The following is a 16,132-nucleotide window of genomic DNA, read 5'->3' as shown; positions in this document are numbered from 1 at the left end:
GTTTTCTGATTTGCTTCACCTATTCTTTACAATTTTTCTAAGATCTAGGCAATTCTAGAAAATACATACTGTATTTTCTGTTACCATTTATTTTAAGTTAAAATAAACTAGACTGGAGGGGTAAAAGTAGGAGGGTTGTCATCTGGGCAATAACCTGGGCAAAACAGTGAAACCCTAAGTGAAAACTAACTAAAGCATAAAGGGCTAGGGGCAGGGTTCAAGTAGTAGAGAACTTGCCTAGCAAGCACAAGGCCCTGAGTTCATATCCTCCATACTGCAAAATAAAGGAAGTTGGAAGTAAGGGAGGGAGGGAGGGAAAGAGGGAGGGATGAAGGAAGGAAGGAAGGGGAAGTTAAGGTCCAATTTCTAGTCTCAATACTCTTTATGCATTAAAAAGTGGTATGAAATAAGAGGAATTTCCTCACCCCAACTGTTTGAGTTTGCTTCCCAGTCAGTACAGCAGTTGTCTTCCTGAGCACTAGGTAGAGCTCTTAGAGTAGCATGTGAAATATGATCCAGAGGCCACACAAGGAGCAGCCTAAAAGAGTGACTTAACTGACAAATACTGTCTACTATACTCAACAATTACTCAAAATGAAAAAGGGAGAGAAAAAACACAAACATTGTATGTTGGATATTCAAAATGCACTTTTTATTCACTTTAACACAGATGATTTTTTTACAATTGAAAGAAAATATCTAATACACAATTTAGAGATTTTTAGCAGCACCTGCAACAAGAGGATTGTGGAATACCTCAGGATAGAGATGGCTGAGACAGGCACAAATAAACCTGAAATTCATCAATCCACTGAAGACATATGGAATCTGAGGCCCCTTCAAAGTTAGCCAATATATTACAATAAACTAAATAAACATTTTGTATGATGTTTTCGTGGACCACTGAAAAACAGAATATTTCTAATTAGAAATATATTATTTCAAAACTCTAGTGTTTATTAAAAAACACCTATTGAAAATATTGCACTGCACATTCTAGGGTACATAGGCAATTTCTAAACCTATATGCATATCCTGGCACTCACAGATTTCAGCCTTTAGTGTTTTTAATCTTATGCAAACTATAAGTCAGCACCCACTGAGTGTTAATCACCAAAATACCACTTTTGTGTCACTTAATATTAAGTGCTTTCATTAAGATGTTGTGTAGTAATTTGGCAGGAAAAAAATGGCTGGCTATAAAGAAAGGGGCTTCAGTGACCTGCCGATGAAATTAACACTTGTCTTGGATGGACAGGATGCCTATGTACTCTTTTTACTCAAATGACCACATGCCACTCTAAAGAGACAAGTAATTTTGTGAGTTGATGGAGGTTTTTATGAAGGCCTGAGATCTACATATAGAAACTATTATAAGCAGTGCGCAAGTAGAAAGAGAAGGCCCCAGTTCTCATGCACTTAAAAATAATTAGCTTTTAATAGTTCTGACATACAGATTTTCACCTTAACATTACAGCAAAATGATCATAGAACTTGGAAGCCAGTGTGGCTGGCTATAGGCATAGGCAAGATAGGAACCAATATTTAAGAGCTGTGGGGTGCCAGTTCTGGCTTTGACTTCTGGCAGCAAAGTTAACTGGACAATGGGGTCAGGACTATATCTTAATTGGAAATACTGAGTATGACTAGGTTGAAATACTGTCCTCCTCTCATGTATGTGGCCAAAAAGTCCCAGAGCTCTTAAAGCACATAGGTCCTACATGTAAGGCTGATTCCATATGTGGCTACAATGGAGAGTTCTAGGCTGTATTCCTGTGAAAGCTCCCACTCCCTCCCTGGCCTAGGTCTCTTTTGGGGGCCATGTCTAACTGTCCCTCATGATGGTGGGTCACAATTTTTATCACAGATGTTTTAAAGCATAGATTAAAAACTATGCGGGACAAACATATCAACCAACAAGAACCAGACTGCATCCTTATAGCACAGCATATAATTGGCAGTCATGGTAATCAAAAAATTTCAAACCATTGTTTCGAATATGATATCTTTAGGATGTTTATAACAGAGCTTCAGAATTTTTCCTCCCATGGTGCAAAAGCAAAAAGAAGAGCTACGTAGTTGCTGTTAAAGGCTGATCATAGAATGGCTTGAGAATTCTTAGTCCCTCTCCATAGTCTTAGCTATTAATCTGCAGATAAATCTAACCATAACATGGCACTGACATAGTTTAGAAATTCACAGAACTTAGAGCTGGAAGAGACCCTATACTAAACATGTAGCCAGTACGGAAATTCTTTTTCTGGTATTTCAACAGATGGTCATCCAGTAAGTATTTCCACTGGCAGGGAGCTCACAATTAAGGCAGTCTGTCCCACTCTTGAACAACTCTAATTATGACAATTTCATTCTAACACAAAGTTAAAATATGCTCTTTTGTCACTTTCCATGTCCTAGTTTGGCTGGCTGAATATATGGTGCAACATATAAGAAATCAGTTCCTTCTTCTAAAATAAATATTTGAGTCAAGGAATCTTGTAAGGAAATCATTTCTGAAGCCTTCTTTGTGAGCCAGCATGGTGAAGCAAAGGGCCGTCTAAATTATGAGCAGAGAGCACTGCACCCAAAGCCATATACTGAGCAGCATTGCTAAATTGATAAGAGGTTGTCAGAGAAGCAACATTTCTATGCAGCAACAGTAGACTTAAAAGGAAAAGTGGACCAACCACTTATTTGCAAGGGTGGTTCACATATTTGAGCATAATCCATTCACTAGTGTCCTGTGACTTCAAATACAAGGATTATAATCAATTTCCAGTGTCATTAGAGTAACTCTTATTGAGATGGTATTTTTTGAAAAGCTCAGGTGGGAGTAAACCATACATAAAGACTTAAACAAGTCAATGTATATCATACTTTTAAACTCCTAATCATCACAGACTCTTTATAATTTGAGCTTAGGAATCCCTGTTTGCATTATTATTTTTATTGTAGTACAGCCCAGAGATTTATTTTTTCCCTTTGGCAGAAATGTCAGAAACTGCTTGGCAAGAGGCTTATGGTGACATTTGCTAGCTGATTAATGGAATGCGTTAAAGGATAGCTGTTTAACTCCTTCATGCGGCTGGGTTCTAGGCTTAAACTGTGATTTTAAAAATATTTAAATCTCTCAGGACTTAAACTTTCTCAACTGTCCTGAGACACACAAGAAGGGAAAATAGCATAAATCACACAAAAATACACTTGGCTCAATAAAGCTCTTTTTTTAAAAAAAAAAACTTCATTTTGAAAGGCTCTGTTTCACAATAGAACCTTATCTCTTACCCTTTTGTGTGTATGTGTGTGTGTGTGTGTGTGCGTGTGCACGTGTGTGTGTGTGTGTGTGTGTGTGTGTGTGTGCACTCTCAGAGAAGCACAGTAATTCTTACACTACTGACAATTGGGCACATGTTTTAAAGGCTTCCTACTTTTAACAGCATGAAGAACCTGCTTTGGAGCCACTATTCAAGTCAATGGTGTGACCTAACATGCAATGCTCTAACTGTTCCTCTACAGCCAACACCTGTCTGACAGCTTCTTCAAAGGCCACTGTCACATTAGTATCATCTTTGGCACTTGTTTCTAGATAAGGGTAATCCCCATTCTCCATGCACCAGGCTTGTGCCTCCTCAGTAGTCACTTGCCTATCCTCTTTGTCTACCTTGTTACCCAGAACTACAAAGGGAAAATGCTCAGGGTCCTTCACATCTGCATAGTAGATGAATTCTTTTTGCCAGTTACCAAGGTTCTCGAAGCTCTGACGATCATCCACACTGAAGGTCAAGAGGCAGCAGTCTGCTCCCCTGTAGAAGGGTGTCCTAAGGCTCTTGAAACGTTCCTGCCCTGCAGTGTCCCAGATCTGGAGGGTTACAAAGCGTCCATCTACCTCCAGATCTCGATTTAAGAACTCTACACCTATGGTGTGAAAAGCCTGGGAATCGAACTTATTGGTTACATAACGGTTCATAAGTGAGCTTTTCCCAACTCCACCATCACCCAAGAGAATGACCTTTAAGAGCAGGGATTTCCCACTCATTGTTGCAGCACCAGATGGGGAGGAGTTTGTAACCAAGAGAACCTGAAAACAAATGAAAAAGTAGGAGGGAAAAGAGTTAAACCTGAAACTAAAATCAACTTCATAGCAAATTTCTCTAAATTATGAAGCCCTCTAATTTAGTTTTTCTTGATTTATGCTCATTAATTGATGGAGAACAACAAAAGAAATAAAACTCCTTTTTTGTAGAAGGGGGGAAGTTGGTCTGTTTTTTCCTGAAGTGTCTTGCCTGTGTCAAGAAAATGTCTGAATTCCATGAGTAAACCAACTAGCAGATGGTCCTGTAATTTGGTTCAGTTCTGACTCTTTTCTAGGGGAGAGAGCCTAAAATAAGAATGCCATTAAAATGTGTGACCTTATTAGCTTCTGGTTTGGACAGTTCTAAACAAGACGTAAATAGTATGAAATAATCTGGGGGTGGAGGTTTGCTCCCAAAGGACCCAAGAAGTATTGAAGAGAGAAAGTTGTGTAAGCTGGATACTCGATTCTGTCTGTAGAGATGTGGGTACAATTCAACTGGACCCCAGAATATGGAAGAAAACAAAAGGTCAAGTTTCTTCAGGCATTAACTCTGTTGTACTTGCCTATAAATGGATACCCTTACAAGCAATGAATCTGTTATAATCTTTCCTTTATGATACAATGGCACTTAAGTTGGTGTCAATTGACGGATACCAACATAACAGATATTATTAGGGATAAAAATCTTGAATAGCTTATTAGTTTTTGAATTTAGGCTCTAATTCCACATGTAAGAAAAGTTATGGTAAAATCAAAAGCAATCGTAATTATACAGTACCTTTCTTGCTACCTCCGCAAGAGGTAGCAAGAGTAGTCTACACAAAGACTACTTAGAATACATATTAAAATAAAAAGATCAAATGTCTACTGAACAAGTACTTTTCACTGTATTCTGTTAGGTACTTTCATACTATGTCCACAAGTGGGAATTTAACAATGATCATATTAATTGTAATTGGGTAATATTTATTCAAGAGAATCAAAGGGGTGAAAACTAAACACTAATCAAAGGAGTACATGAAAAAGAGCTTCTGGAAGCACACTTAAAATGTCATTTTAAAAAATTCAGTAGTTCTTAAAATTATTTTGGTGAGTATGTTTACTATTTTTCTAAATATTCACTTTTAAGAAATAAAATTTAAAGTATCAAGATTCATAGTGTGCCCACATGAAATACCTACCCAGTTGGGTTTAGTCACAATTCACAATTTTAATCTTTTTTCTTTTTTCCTGTTGTTGCTTTATTCTTTCTTTTTAGGGTTCTATAAAACAGAATGGGAAAGATTATTTTAAAAATCTATAACAAAATACAGGTAAAGTTACACATAAAAACGCATTCAAGTCAGGGAATAAATCCCACAGCAACCTCAAGTAACCTATGGAAAATGGTTTTCACAAATACATTTAAGAGTTCAAAGTACTATAGATGTTGAACACAAGCAAAACAATTTTATTGCCTTAACTTTAACTTGTCTTAATTCGAGTGTGCTTTATATGATATTTGATTTTTCAAAAAAGTTTTATGTTGTCATTTCACTGAATTCTCCATTTGAGGTAAAAGTAAGTCAAAGAAAGGAGGTGATATTCAGGAAAAAGAAAGCATAGAGGAATCTAAGATATGTTGAAATCTTAAGTCAGAGATGAAGCTCCTTCCCACTTCACAATATGTTCTTTAGGCTAATTATTTTATTCATGAATTTAGGCTATCTATCTTGAACACAGGTTTTAATATTTAGCCGGCTTCATTAAATTGAAACACATCTTCATTTAATATAATAGCTAATTGTTGCAAGAGTCTTATTGAAGCAATATCAACAGTACTGGTCGAATACTAGGCATGGTGGCACAAATCTGTAATCCCAACTACTCAGGAAACAGAGATCAGAAGGATTAGGAAGATCAAAGTTCAAGGCCAACCCAGGCAAAAAGTTACTGAGACACCCATCTCAATAAACTGGATGTGGTGGTGCATGTCTGTAATCCCAGCTACATGGGAAGTGTAGGTAGGAGAATGGTGATCCTAGACCACCCCCGAGCAAAACCTTGAGACCTTATCTGAAAAATTACTAAAGCAAAAAAGGCCTGGGGACATGCTTACCTCTAGGAAACACAATGCCCTCATTCAAACCCCAGTATTGCTAAAAAAATAATACTAGTCCAAAAAACGTTCCTAGACCTGTTGAATGTTCTCTCTTATTGAAGAATAAAGAAGCTTTTTAAAAAATCTACTGCTTAATAATCTCATGTTATTTCTTCTCAAAAATAATCTCAGATTCATTAGCTACATAAATCAGTAATCAAAATTTTAAATAGTATCTCCTAAATTATTAGGCTTTAATCCTCTTTCTTAGTCTATATGTAGTCTACAGAATTCTCAAGCTTCCTAAAATTCCTGATTTTTTTGTTCTCTCTCTCTCTCTCTCTCTTCCTTTCTCCCTTCCTCCCTCCCTCCCTTCCCCCTCTCATCCTTCCTTCCTTCCAGTTTGTGTGGTGCTGGGGAATGGAACCCAGTGCCTCAGCATGCTAGTCAACCACTCTATCACTGAGCTACACCCCCAGATCACACTTCTTTAATTTTTTATACTGATCTATAGTTTAATTTCATAGTTCGGACTCTGGTTTGTTGTTGTTGCTGTTGGTTGGTTGGTTGGTTGGTTGGATTTTGTTGTTGTTGTTTCTTGTTTTGAGACAGGGTCTCACTATGTAGTCAGGCTGGCCTTGAATTTGTGATCCTCCTGCCTCATCCTCTCAAGTGTTGGAATTGCAGGTGAGCATCACTACACCTGGTCCAGTGCAGAACTCTTGAGTCCTTGAACTCTTACTTTAGAAAAGTAATAGGAGGAAGTACAAACTTGCATACAGTACTGATGGTTAGTATTGAAGGTGCATGTCAACTGAGTTTCCTTAGTTCCTTACAAACGGGTATTCACATCATTAAATGACTCACTAACCCTACATTCCCAGCTGTGGATAAACTCAATAGATGGGTCAAGGACTGAGTGAATATGAAAATTAAATGCTCAATGCCAGGAATAATGATGAAGTATTAATAACTAGCTGAGATAATACTCCAGTTGCTTATGCATACCCTATTTGGTTATGTGCACACATAGCTTCTGGATACATTGGCTCTGTGCCAGGGAAAAGGAAGAAAAGCAATGTGATTCAGTATTGAAAGCACTTGACTGGAAGCAATCAGGACATCAGGATCTTCCTTGCTGCTACCCATTCATTTATTTTATGAACTTGGTCATGTTATTTAATCTTTCTGTTTTCAGTATTGTTCTATATAAAAACAGAGCTGATAATATCTTCCCTACCTAACTCTCAGGATCTGGGGGAGAATAACTTATGAAGTTTGTAAAGATTTGTAAGCATTTATTGAAAATTTTGGTATGAGTTTTGTTTCTGTTGCCTCTCCACTGGTGGGGCCCTGTGCCTCAGTATTAACCCTTCTCATGAAAGGCCTGCTCATGGGAGGCTAAGAATTCCTTTTTTTTTCTCTTTTTTCTTACCCAACAATGCCCTGTTTCCCACCAACAATTTTGAGCATTTCTCATGGCACAGAATCTCAGCATTGGAGGGAGCTTAAGGATCATCTGATACAATCCTACTACTGTTGTTTGAGAAAACATTTGAGTGCCTGTTGTGTGCTGTGTCCTTACCAAGGTGATCCTCTAACCCTTTGCTGTCTCCAACTCCCATTTTCTTGCTAGAGGTAGAAATGAATGCAATTTAGGCTTTTCTCCTTGCCTTCAGTCACTAAACCCTACTGATTTCCCCTCCAAATTCCCTTTTCAAGCCCTCTGTTTCCATCTTGCTATATTGCCCAGGATGACCTCAAACTTCCGGCTGGGCTCAAGCAATTGATCCACTTCTACCTTCAAGTAGATGGGACTACAGGCATGAACAACTGTGCCTAGCTCCATCATGATTTTGACTCACATTTTCTCATTTCTAATTTATCATGATAGCTTCCTGTCTCTTCTTTCCTCGCAGAATCTACTTTGCAAAACATCCCATGCACACCCATTGGATGAAGGTATGGCTGGAAATGCATAAATGTTTAAGGTTAGGACTTGTCCTCAAGGAGTTTACAAATTAACATATAAGCTAATGATCTCACAGTAGGGCTGGGGATGTAGCACAGTGGGGGAGGGCTTACCTAGCATGTGTGAAGCCCTGGGTTTGATCCTCAGGAGGGTTTGATCTCTCAGTAGTGTAATATGAAATGTAACTACTGTCTACAATAATCATGATATATTTTACAATAACTAGAAGAGTATGAGAGTTCCTAACACATAGAAATGATTAATGTTTGAGGAGATAGAAGGGCTTATTACCCTGATTTGATCACTACACATTATACACATGTATAAAGTTACCATATTGTGCAGGTGCCAGTGGCTCAGGTCTGTAAATCCTTGCTACTCAGGAGGCACAGATCAGGAGGATTGCAGTTTGAAGCCAGCCTGGGCAAATACTTTGTGAGCCCCTACCTCTAAAAAACCCTTCACAAAAAAGGGCTGATGAGGTGGCTCAAGGTGTAGGCCCTGAGTTCAAACCCCAGTATTGCAAAAAAAAGTTATCATATTGCATTCCATGAATGTCCAAACATCATGTCTCAATTAAAAAACCCTCATTATTTAGAGTTAACATTTTATTAACATACTGCCTGATTTTGTTAACAAATTTTTTCTAAGTATGTCTTTCCTATATCCCAATTTAAAATTCCTGAGTAGTAAGACCCCTGTTTGTATATGTCTCTGAAGCTTCTTCAGCATGCAGTACCAGAATCCTTCATAGAGATAATAAATTTATTTATAATAACTGATTAGGTAAGTGAACAGAATTAATGCTTCTGAATTGTTGCCAAGGTATAATGGAGCCATAATTTTGTAAGATGTTCAAATATTACTATATATAAGGTGACGAAAATATATTATGAACTTATCTGGATCACTTTCGAGACAGGACTTAACAGGAATTCCACCTGTTGAAAGTCAATGGAAATGCTCCAGTTCCCTTCCCCTATGCTCACATTTTAAAATTCCCAATAATATCTCAATTTCTACAAAAAAGCAAGAGCAGAATAATTATATCCAGTTTATATTTTTAGTAGATTCTGTCATCCCTACTATCATTCATAATTATCTGAAAATGAGTGTAATATCCTTAAGTACATACTTAGATTAGAAAATAGCTAGCATGGTCTAAAAATTGATGAAACAAAATTTTCTCCCCCAGAATATGCCGAATTTAATCCAAACTTAAAACGAAGAAGGCATTAAGCAGGCAAAGATCTTCTTTGATAATCATAAATATATTTAATAGGAAACACAAATTCTGCATGCATCCCTTATGGGTCCCACATCAGGGTAGGACTTGGGCCAATTTTTTTCTTTTTTCTTTTTTTCAGTGCTGGGGATCAAACCTATGGCCTCTTGTATCCAGTTCTCTACCATTGAGCTGCACCCCTTTCTCATTCAGAGAAATAGCTGGCTTTGACCCAAATATCTGAGATACAATTCCCCTTTGCTACCCTACTCAACAGATTAACAAGCATTCTCTAAGAATAGTTTATTCACTTCTTTTAAAATTAGGACCTCAATCTTGGACAGTAAGGTAAATTGGGAAGTCACATAACCAATACTCTCAGCTCTTTGTTCTCTGACACACTTGAAACCTTATGAATTTGCTGTGCCTGTACCCACACAGGCTTATTAAAATTATTGTATTTAGTTGGAAATGCTTGGGAGTGGGGGTGGAGATGAGGGTGGAGGCAGCACACTGAAGAGAAAGGTTGAAACTTCGGGGAAAAAAATCATATGATTTAGTGTGAAGATGTAGAGAAGAGAGGCAGGGAGCAAATTGGCAATGTCAGTTCAGTTGCCATGGGGTACAATAATGCTCAAAATCAGTAATGCAGATTGTTTGGGAGCCAGTCTTGACAGAGATGTGTACTGCAGGACTGGGCGGGGGAAGCGCAATCAGGGAGGGCTAGACAGTGGATGAGAGTGGCCCTGATTGAAGTCTGCACAGGGGAGGAGCCACAGTTGGAGCTGTGGGGAAAGGTCATCTTGTGGCGACACACTGATTAGGGTCATTCAACTTACTGTTGAATCCTAGCACAATATTCAGAAATACTGCACTGGAGAATTGGACGTGTCTTTCTGTAATGAATGTAAAAATCAACACAAATAAGAAGTGGTTGGATCTTTAAGACACTAACTTAAACGGTGTAGGCTGCATCCGATACAACCTGATGCTTGGTTGTGGTGTTGGAGGTTGTTCCATAGCAGGGAAGCCCTCTGATGCACTAGATTCATTTTGCAGAGCCAAAGAGTTATCAACTACATCCATGCTGTGAGTCTAGATGCCACAGCCGTCATGCCACTGAAACGCTATTCCTACCTTCATGCCCACATTTATATTTTATATCCAACTTGAAGGGTCCAATGTGGAATTTCATGTCCAATCTTTCACTCCTCACAACAACTCTGAGGCTATAAACCTAAAGACACACTACATTGTAATTTGGTACTGTCCCCAGGCCACTTCTCCAGTACACCGCCTGGAGACAAATAAGGTAGGTTAAGGTTTTGATGACATAAAACCAGCTTCCTTAGGCGACCAGGAATGCTGGCATCTCTATGACAGAGGCAGTGTTAGCATTGGGGACTTAGAAAGTGAGATGTCACTCACATTCCCAACTACCTCAGATACAGGTCCTCTCACCTCATCCCCAGCTCTGAGTAAATCAGGCTGTGGCGCATGCGCACTGAGCCACACCCGCTCCCCACGGAGCCCTGTGCCTCTCTGCTGGGCTTTGGCAGCCACTCCAGATTACTCAGCAACGCCCCCCTCCACCATCACCTACCCCCAACTCCGACCCCAGCTGCTCCTAGGCCCCTTTCCAGAGGTGCGAGTGTCCCCGGAAATCACCTAGTGCGTCCTTTCTCCCTCTTCCCACAGGCCGCCACCTCCTGGCCTCCCGGGTCCGCCAGCCCAAGCCCCTCGTCCTGCCCACGCACGGGCACCTTACCCAACACAATGGGAAGGAGAAAGGAGAGGGCAGCGGGTGCCGGGCAGGTCAGCTCTGCGTGCCTCTGGTCTGGCTCCTGGGCGACACGGTCACCGCTCCTGCTGCCGCCTCGTTCTCAATGGGGCAGCAAGTGCAGCTTGGACCTCGGTGGCCTGACAGCTGCCGCTCGCTCCCGCCGCTGCCGCCGCGCAGCGTCTCGAGCCCGCGCCCGCCAGGGGAGGGGGCGGGGCCCGCGCCGCCTCCTCGTGCCCCTTTCTTGGCGCTAGGCACCCCGTCGTAGCTGCCTCCCACCCTCCCAGGTGGAGAATGCTCCCTGGCTGGCTCGCTCTTCCTTCATGCTCAGTGTCCAACCCTGGTCTCCCTTGTCTTCCCTCCTGTCCCTAGCTGATTAGAAGGCACAGCGACAATGGACCATCAAATAGCGCTTAGCTCCTCTACAGACTAGGGCCTAAGCCCTCAGGCAGAGATAGCCATAGCCCCATTTCCTGAAATAGCCTTCCTACTTACTTCCTTTACCAGAGCCCCAAACCCTTTCATATTTGCCAAAGAGATAGCACATACACCCTCGTCTTTCAAATAACCCAGAAAAACACAAGATCACAACACTATAGGCCCTGTCGGTGGCTACTGCTCATGATATTCTCATGACGATCCAAAAGGAAAGGTCCGCATCGTCGCTCATACATAGATGACACATGGTCCTTTACTACAGAAAGCATTGCTTGACATTCCAGGAATTAGTAGAATCCAATGTTCCAACTGTGCGGCTAGTTGCTGAACTAGTTCTTTTTTGTTCTTTCCTGTAGCCCTCTGGTACTTTCAACTAGTTTGTCATTTTTTTCCCTCATTAGGATCAAAGGAAGACCAATCTGAGACAATTTAACCTGAACTTCACCTATCTGTCAGAACCAGTCTTCTGTGCCTCTGTATTCCTCTGTGCCTGTATGGTACTGACCCTCACTCACAAGTGCCCCTTAAAGCCTTCACACATTGCCCTCCTGCCATCTAGGCCACTCTCCTGCCTTTTCACAAAGCAAACTACTCAATCAATCTCCTTAATGCCCCAGTTTAAATGTCACTTCTCACTATAACCTTCTCCACAATCTCGGAAAAGAGTCAGTGCCTCAATTTATTCTTTTATAGCTTCCTATAGGTATAGTAAAAGTATATTTCTGTACTCATAACACTTATCAATTTATGATGATTTATTTCACTCTATTATTATTTGGTTGACAGCTATCCTCCCCCTTAAACTATATTGCACTCTACAGTCAAATACTGTGACTGTTTAGGCTCACCATCATACCCTCAGAACATAGGTGTATAAGCCGTAAACAGAAATATTTATTGAATATGAATGAATGCTGTATCATCAATGAATACTGATATTTTAAAATAAAAATAAATGGATCAAGTGGAATCCTTTGTGCTCCTGTTTTAAAGCAGCTCTGCTTCACTCACAAGAATACTATAACAATCTTCTGGCACAGAGATGATACAATCATCTAAATTAATTTTTTACTCACATATTCTAATCTGCAATAAAAGAAAATGATCAGGCATGAGTGCTGCTACAGTTTGGACATGGTTTGTCCTCCAACACTCATATGCTGGAAGCTTCATCTCTGATATGGTGGTGTTGAGGTGGTGGAAACTTTAAGAGGTAGGGCATATGGAAACACAGGAAGCCACTAATAGCCAAGGCAATACGCAGTCAAAAGAACAATGCAGGAGGTATCACAATACCTGACTTCAAACTATATTACAAAGCAATAACAATAAAAACAGCATGGTACTGGCACAAAAACAGACATGAAGACCAGTGGAACAGAATAGAGAACCCAGATATAAAGCCACACAACTATAACCAACTTGTCTTTGACAAAGGAGCTAAAAATATACGATGGAGAAATAGCAGCCTCTTCAACAAAAACTGCTGGGAAAACTGGTTAGCAGTCTGCAAAAAACTGAAACTAGATCCATGTATATCACCCTATACCAATATTAACTCAAAATGGACCAAGGATCTTAATATCAGACCCCAAACTCTTAAGTTGATACAGGAAAGAGTAGGAAATATTCTGGAGTCAGTAGGTATAGGTAAGAACTTTCTCAACGAAACCCCAGCAGCACAGCAACTAAGAGATAGCATAGATAAATGGGACCTCATAAAGCTAAAAAGCTTCTGTTCATCAAAAGAAACAGTCTCTAAACTGAAGAGAACACCCACAGAGTGGGAGAAAATATTTGCCAGCTATACATCAGACAAAGGACTGATAACCAGAATATATAGGGAACTTAAAAAACTAAATTCTCCCAAAACTAATGAACCAATAAAGAAATGGGCAAGTGAACTAAACAGAGCTTTCTCAAAAGAAGAAATTCAAATGGCCAAAAAACACATGAAAAAATGCTCACCATCTCTAGCAATAAAGGAAATGCAAATTAAAACCACACTAAGATTCCACCTCACCCCTGTTAGAATAGCCATCATCAGCAACACCACCACCAACAGGTGTTGGTGAGGATTCAGGGAAAAAGGAACCCTCTTACACTGTTGGTGGGAGTGTAAACTAGTACAACCACTCTGGAAAAAAATTTGGAGGCTACTTAAAAAGCTAGACATTGATCTACCATATGATCCAGCAATGCCACTCTTGGGGATATACCCAAAAGACTGTGACACAGGTTACTCCAGAGGCACCTGCACACCTGTTTATTGCGGCACTATTCACAATAGCCAAGTTATGGAAACAGCCAAGATGCCCCACCACTGATGAATGGATTAAGAAAATGTGGTATCTATACACAATGGAATTTTATGCAGCCATGAAGAAGAACGAAATGTTATCATTCGCCGGTAAATGGATGGAATTGGAGAACATCATTCTGAGTGAGGTTTAGCCAGGCCCAAAAGACCAAAAATCGTATGTTCTCTCTCATATGCGGACATTAGATCAAGGGCAAACACAACAAGGGGATTGGACTTTGAGCACATGATAAAAGCTTTAGCACACAAGGGAGGGGTGAGGATAGGTAAGACACCTAAAAAATTAGTTAGCATTTATTGCCCTTAATGCAGAGAAACTAAAGCAGATACCTTAAAAGCAACTGAGGCCAATAGGAAAAGGGGACCAGGAACTAGAGAAAAGGTGAGATCAAAAAGAATTAACCTAGAAGGTAACACACATGCACAGGAAATTAATGTGAGTCAACTCCCTGTATAGCTATCTTTATCTCAACGAGCAAAAACCCTTGTTCCTTCCTATTATGGCTTATACTATCTCTACAACAAAATTAGAAATAAGGGCAAAATAGTTTCTGCTGGGTATTGAGGGGGTAGGGGGGAGAGGGAGGGGGGCAGAGTGGGTGGTAAGGGAGGGGGTAGGGGCAGGGGGGAGAAATGACCCAAGCCTTGTATGCACATATGAATAATAAAATAAATAAATAAATAAATAAAAGAGGTAGGGCATAGTGGAAGGTAATTAGATTATAACGGTTCCACTCTCAGGAATGGATTAATGCTGGTCTTAACGAGTGGGTTGGGCATCTCAGGAGTGTGTTAGTTATCATGATTACAAGTTGTTATAAAGTAAGAGTACCCCATGTGTGTGTTCACTTTTCTATTTAGCCACTTTCCATTTTGCTTCTTTACTATATTTTGACAGCCAGGATGCCATCACTGGAATACTGGTGCTATGCTGTTTGGATGCTCCAGGCCCTAGAATGGTAAGCTAACTAAATCTCTTTACTTCTAAGTTGTTCAGCCTCAGGTATTTTGTTCTAGCAACACAAAATGGATTTAAAAGGACCCCAATATTTGTATATTTACTTATAGGTTATATACATGTAGTATTGTACATAATAGTTTATATGTGAATTTTAAGACATATACATTAAAATACTCCAACATAGAAATTTTAAGAGAATGAGAAAAAATACACTGATGTTCCAATAGTTTCTTTCTTCACCCTAACAAATTGTTTTGTGAACTGCTCTAAGTAATTGTCCTACATATTAGAGTCTCATTTTTAGGTATAATAATGTAGACGCCTTTGTCCTTTTCTCATAGATGCTATTTTCCAACAGTTTAATAAATCTGGAAATCTCCCAAATCTACTTACGAGTTTTTAAAAGCCTTTCAATTTCTAGGCTTGGATACTTAGTTCTATACTCAGGATCTCATGACTGCTGAGACATCACACATTTGAAGAATGTTGGAAAACTTAAGGGGAAACAAAATCCTATGTTATCACAGAGACCCCTAAATGCAAACTCTATTTTATAAGAGTCTGTACACTACAGAATTTTTAGAAGAAACAAAGTAATAAATCTTCATGGCCTTGAATTAGGCAATTAATTTTTTAGATATTATACCAAAAGCAAGAGCAATAAAAGACAAAAGATAAATTTGACTTTATCAAAATGAAAAACTCTTGTGTATGCTACCTACATACACTGAAGGTGGAAATGTAAAATGTTGCAGTCACTTTGGGAAACAGTCTGACAGTTTCTTAAAAAATTAATAAAGTTACCATATGATACAGTGATGTCACACCCCATTATATGCCTAAGAGAAATAACAACATATGACCATATAAAACTTCTATATGATTGTTTGTTGTAGCATTAGTCATAATAGACAAAAGGTGAGAAAAATCCAAATGCCTTTCTACTGATGAATGGCTCGCAAAATGTAATATATCCCTACAATGGACTATTAGTCAGCCATAAAAAGGAATAAAATGTCAATACATGTTATAACATACATGAACCTTTAAAACATTATGCTAAGTGAAAGAAGCAGGTCACAAAAACTACATCTTATGTGATTCAATTTATATGAAATGTTCACAATAGGCAAATATATAGAAGTGTATTAGTAATCGCTTAGAATTCGGGGGTATATGAGTATATTGGGGTTGACAGCTAAAGGTATAAAATTTCTTTTGGAGGTGATGAAAATATTCAAGAATTGATTGTTGTAATGGTGGCACAACTCTGTGAACGTACTA

At 39.3% G+C, this 16,132-nt stretch overlaps 1 protein-coding gene across 1 annotated transcript; it reads right to left on the bottom strand.

The window, feature by feature from the left end:
• Positions 1–630: 630 nt before the first annotated feature.
• Positions 631–11,312, bottom strand: Rab9b (RAB9B, member RAS oncogene family). Its single transcript, XM_020151214.2, has 3 exons — positions 11,118–11,312; positions 5,254–5,334; positions 631–4,075 (listed from the first exon to the last, which is right to left on the bottom strand). Exon 3 carries the CDS (start codon positions 4,031–4,033, stop codon positions 3,428–3,430), a length of 606 nt encoding a protein of 201 aa, XP_020006803.1. The 5' UTR covers positions 4,034–4,075; positions 5,254–5,334; positions 11,118–11,312; the 3' UTR covers positions 631–3,427.
• Positions 11,313–16,132: the final 4,820 nt, after the last annotated feature.

This window comes from Castor canadensis, chromosome X (genome assembly GCF_047511655.1).
Source record: "Castor canadensis chromosome X, mCasCan1.hap1v2, whole genome shotgun sequence".
In the NCBI taxonomy this organism is placed as follows: Eukaryota; Metazoa; Chordata; class Mammalia; order Rodentia; family Castoridae; genus Castor; species Castor canadensis.
The sequence above is the reverse complement of the archived record's forward strand: the minus strand, read 5'-3'. Positions and strand labels throughout refer to the sequence as shown.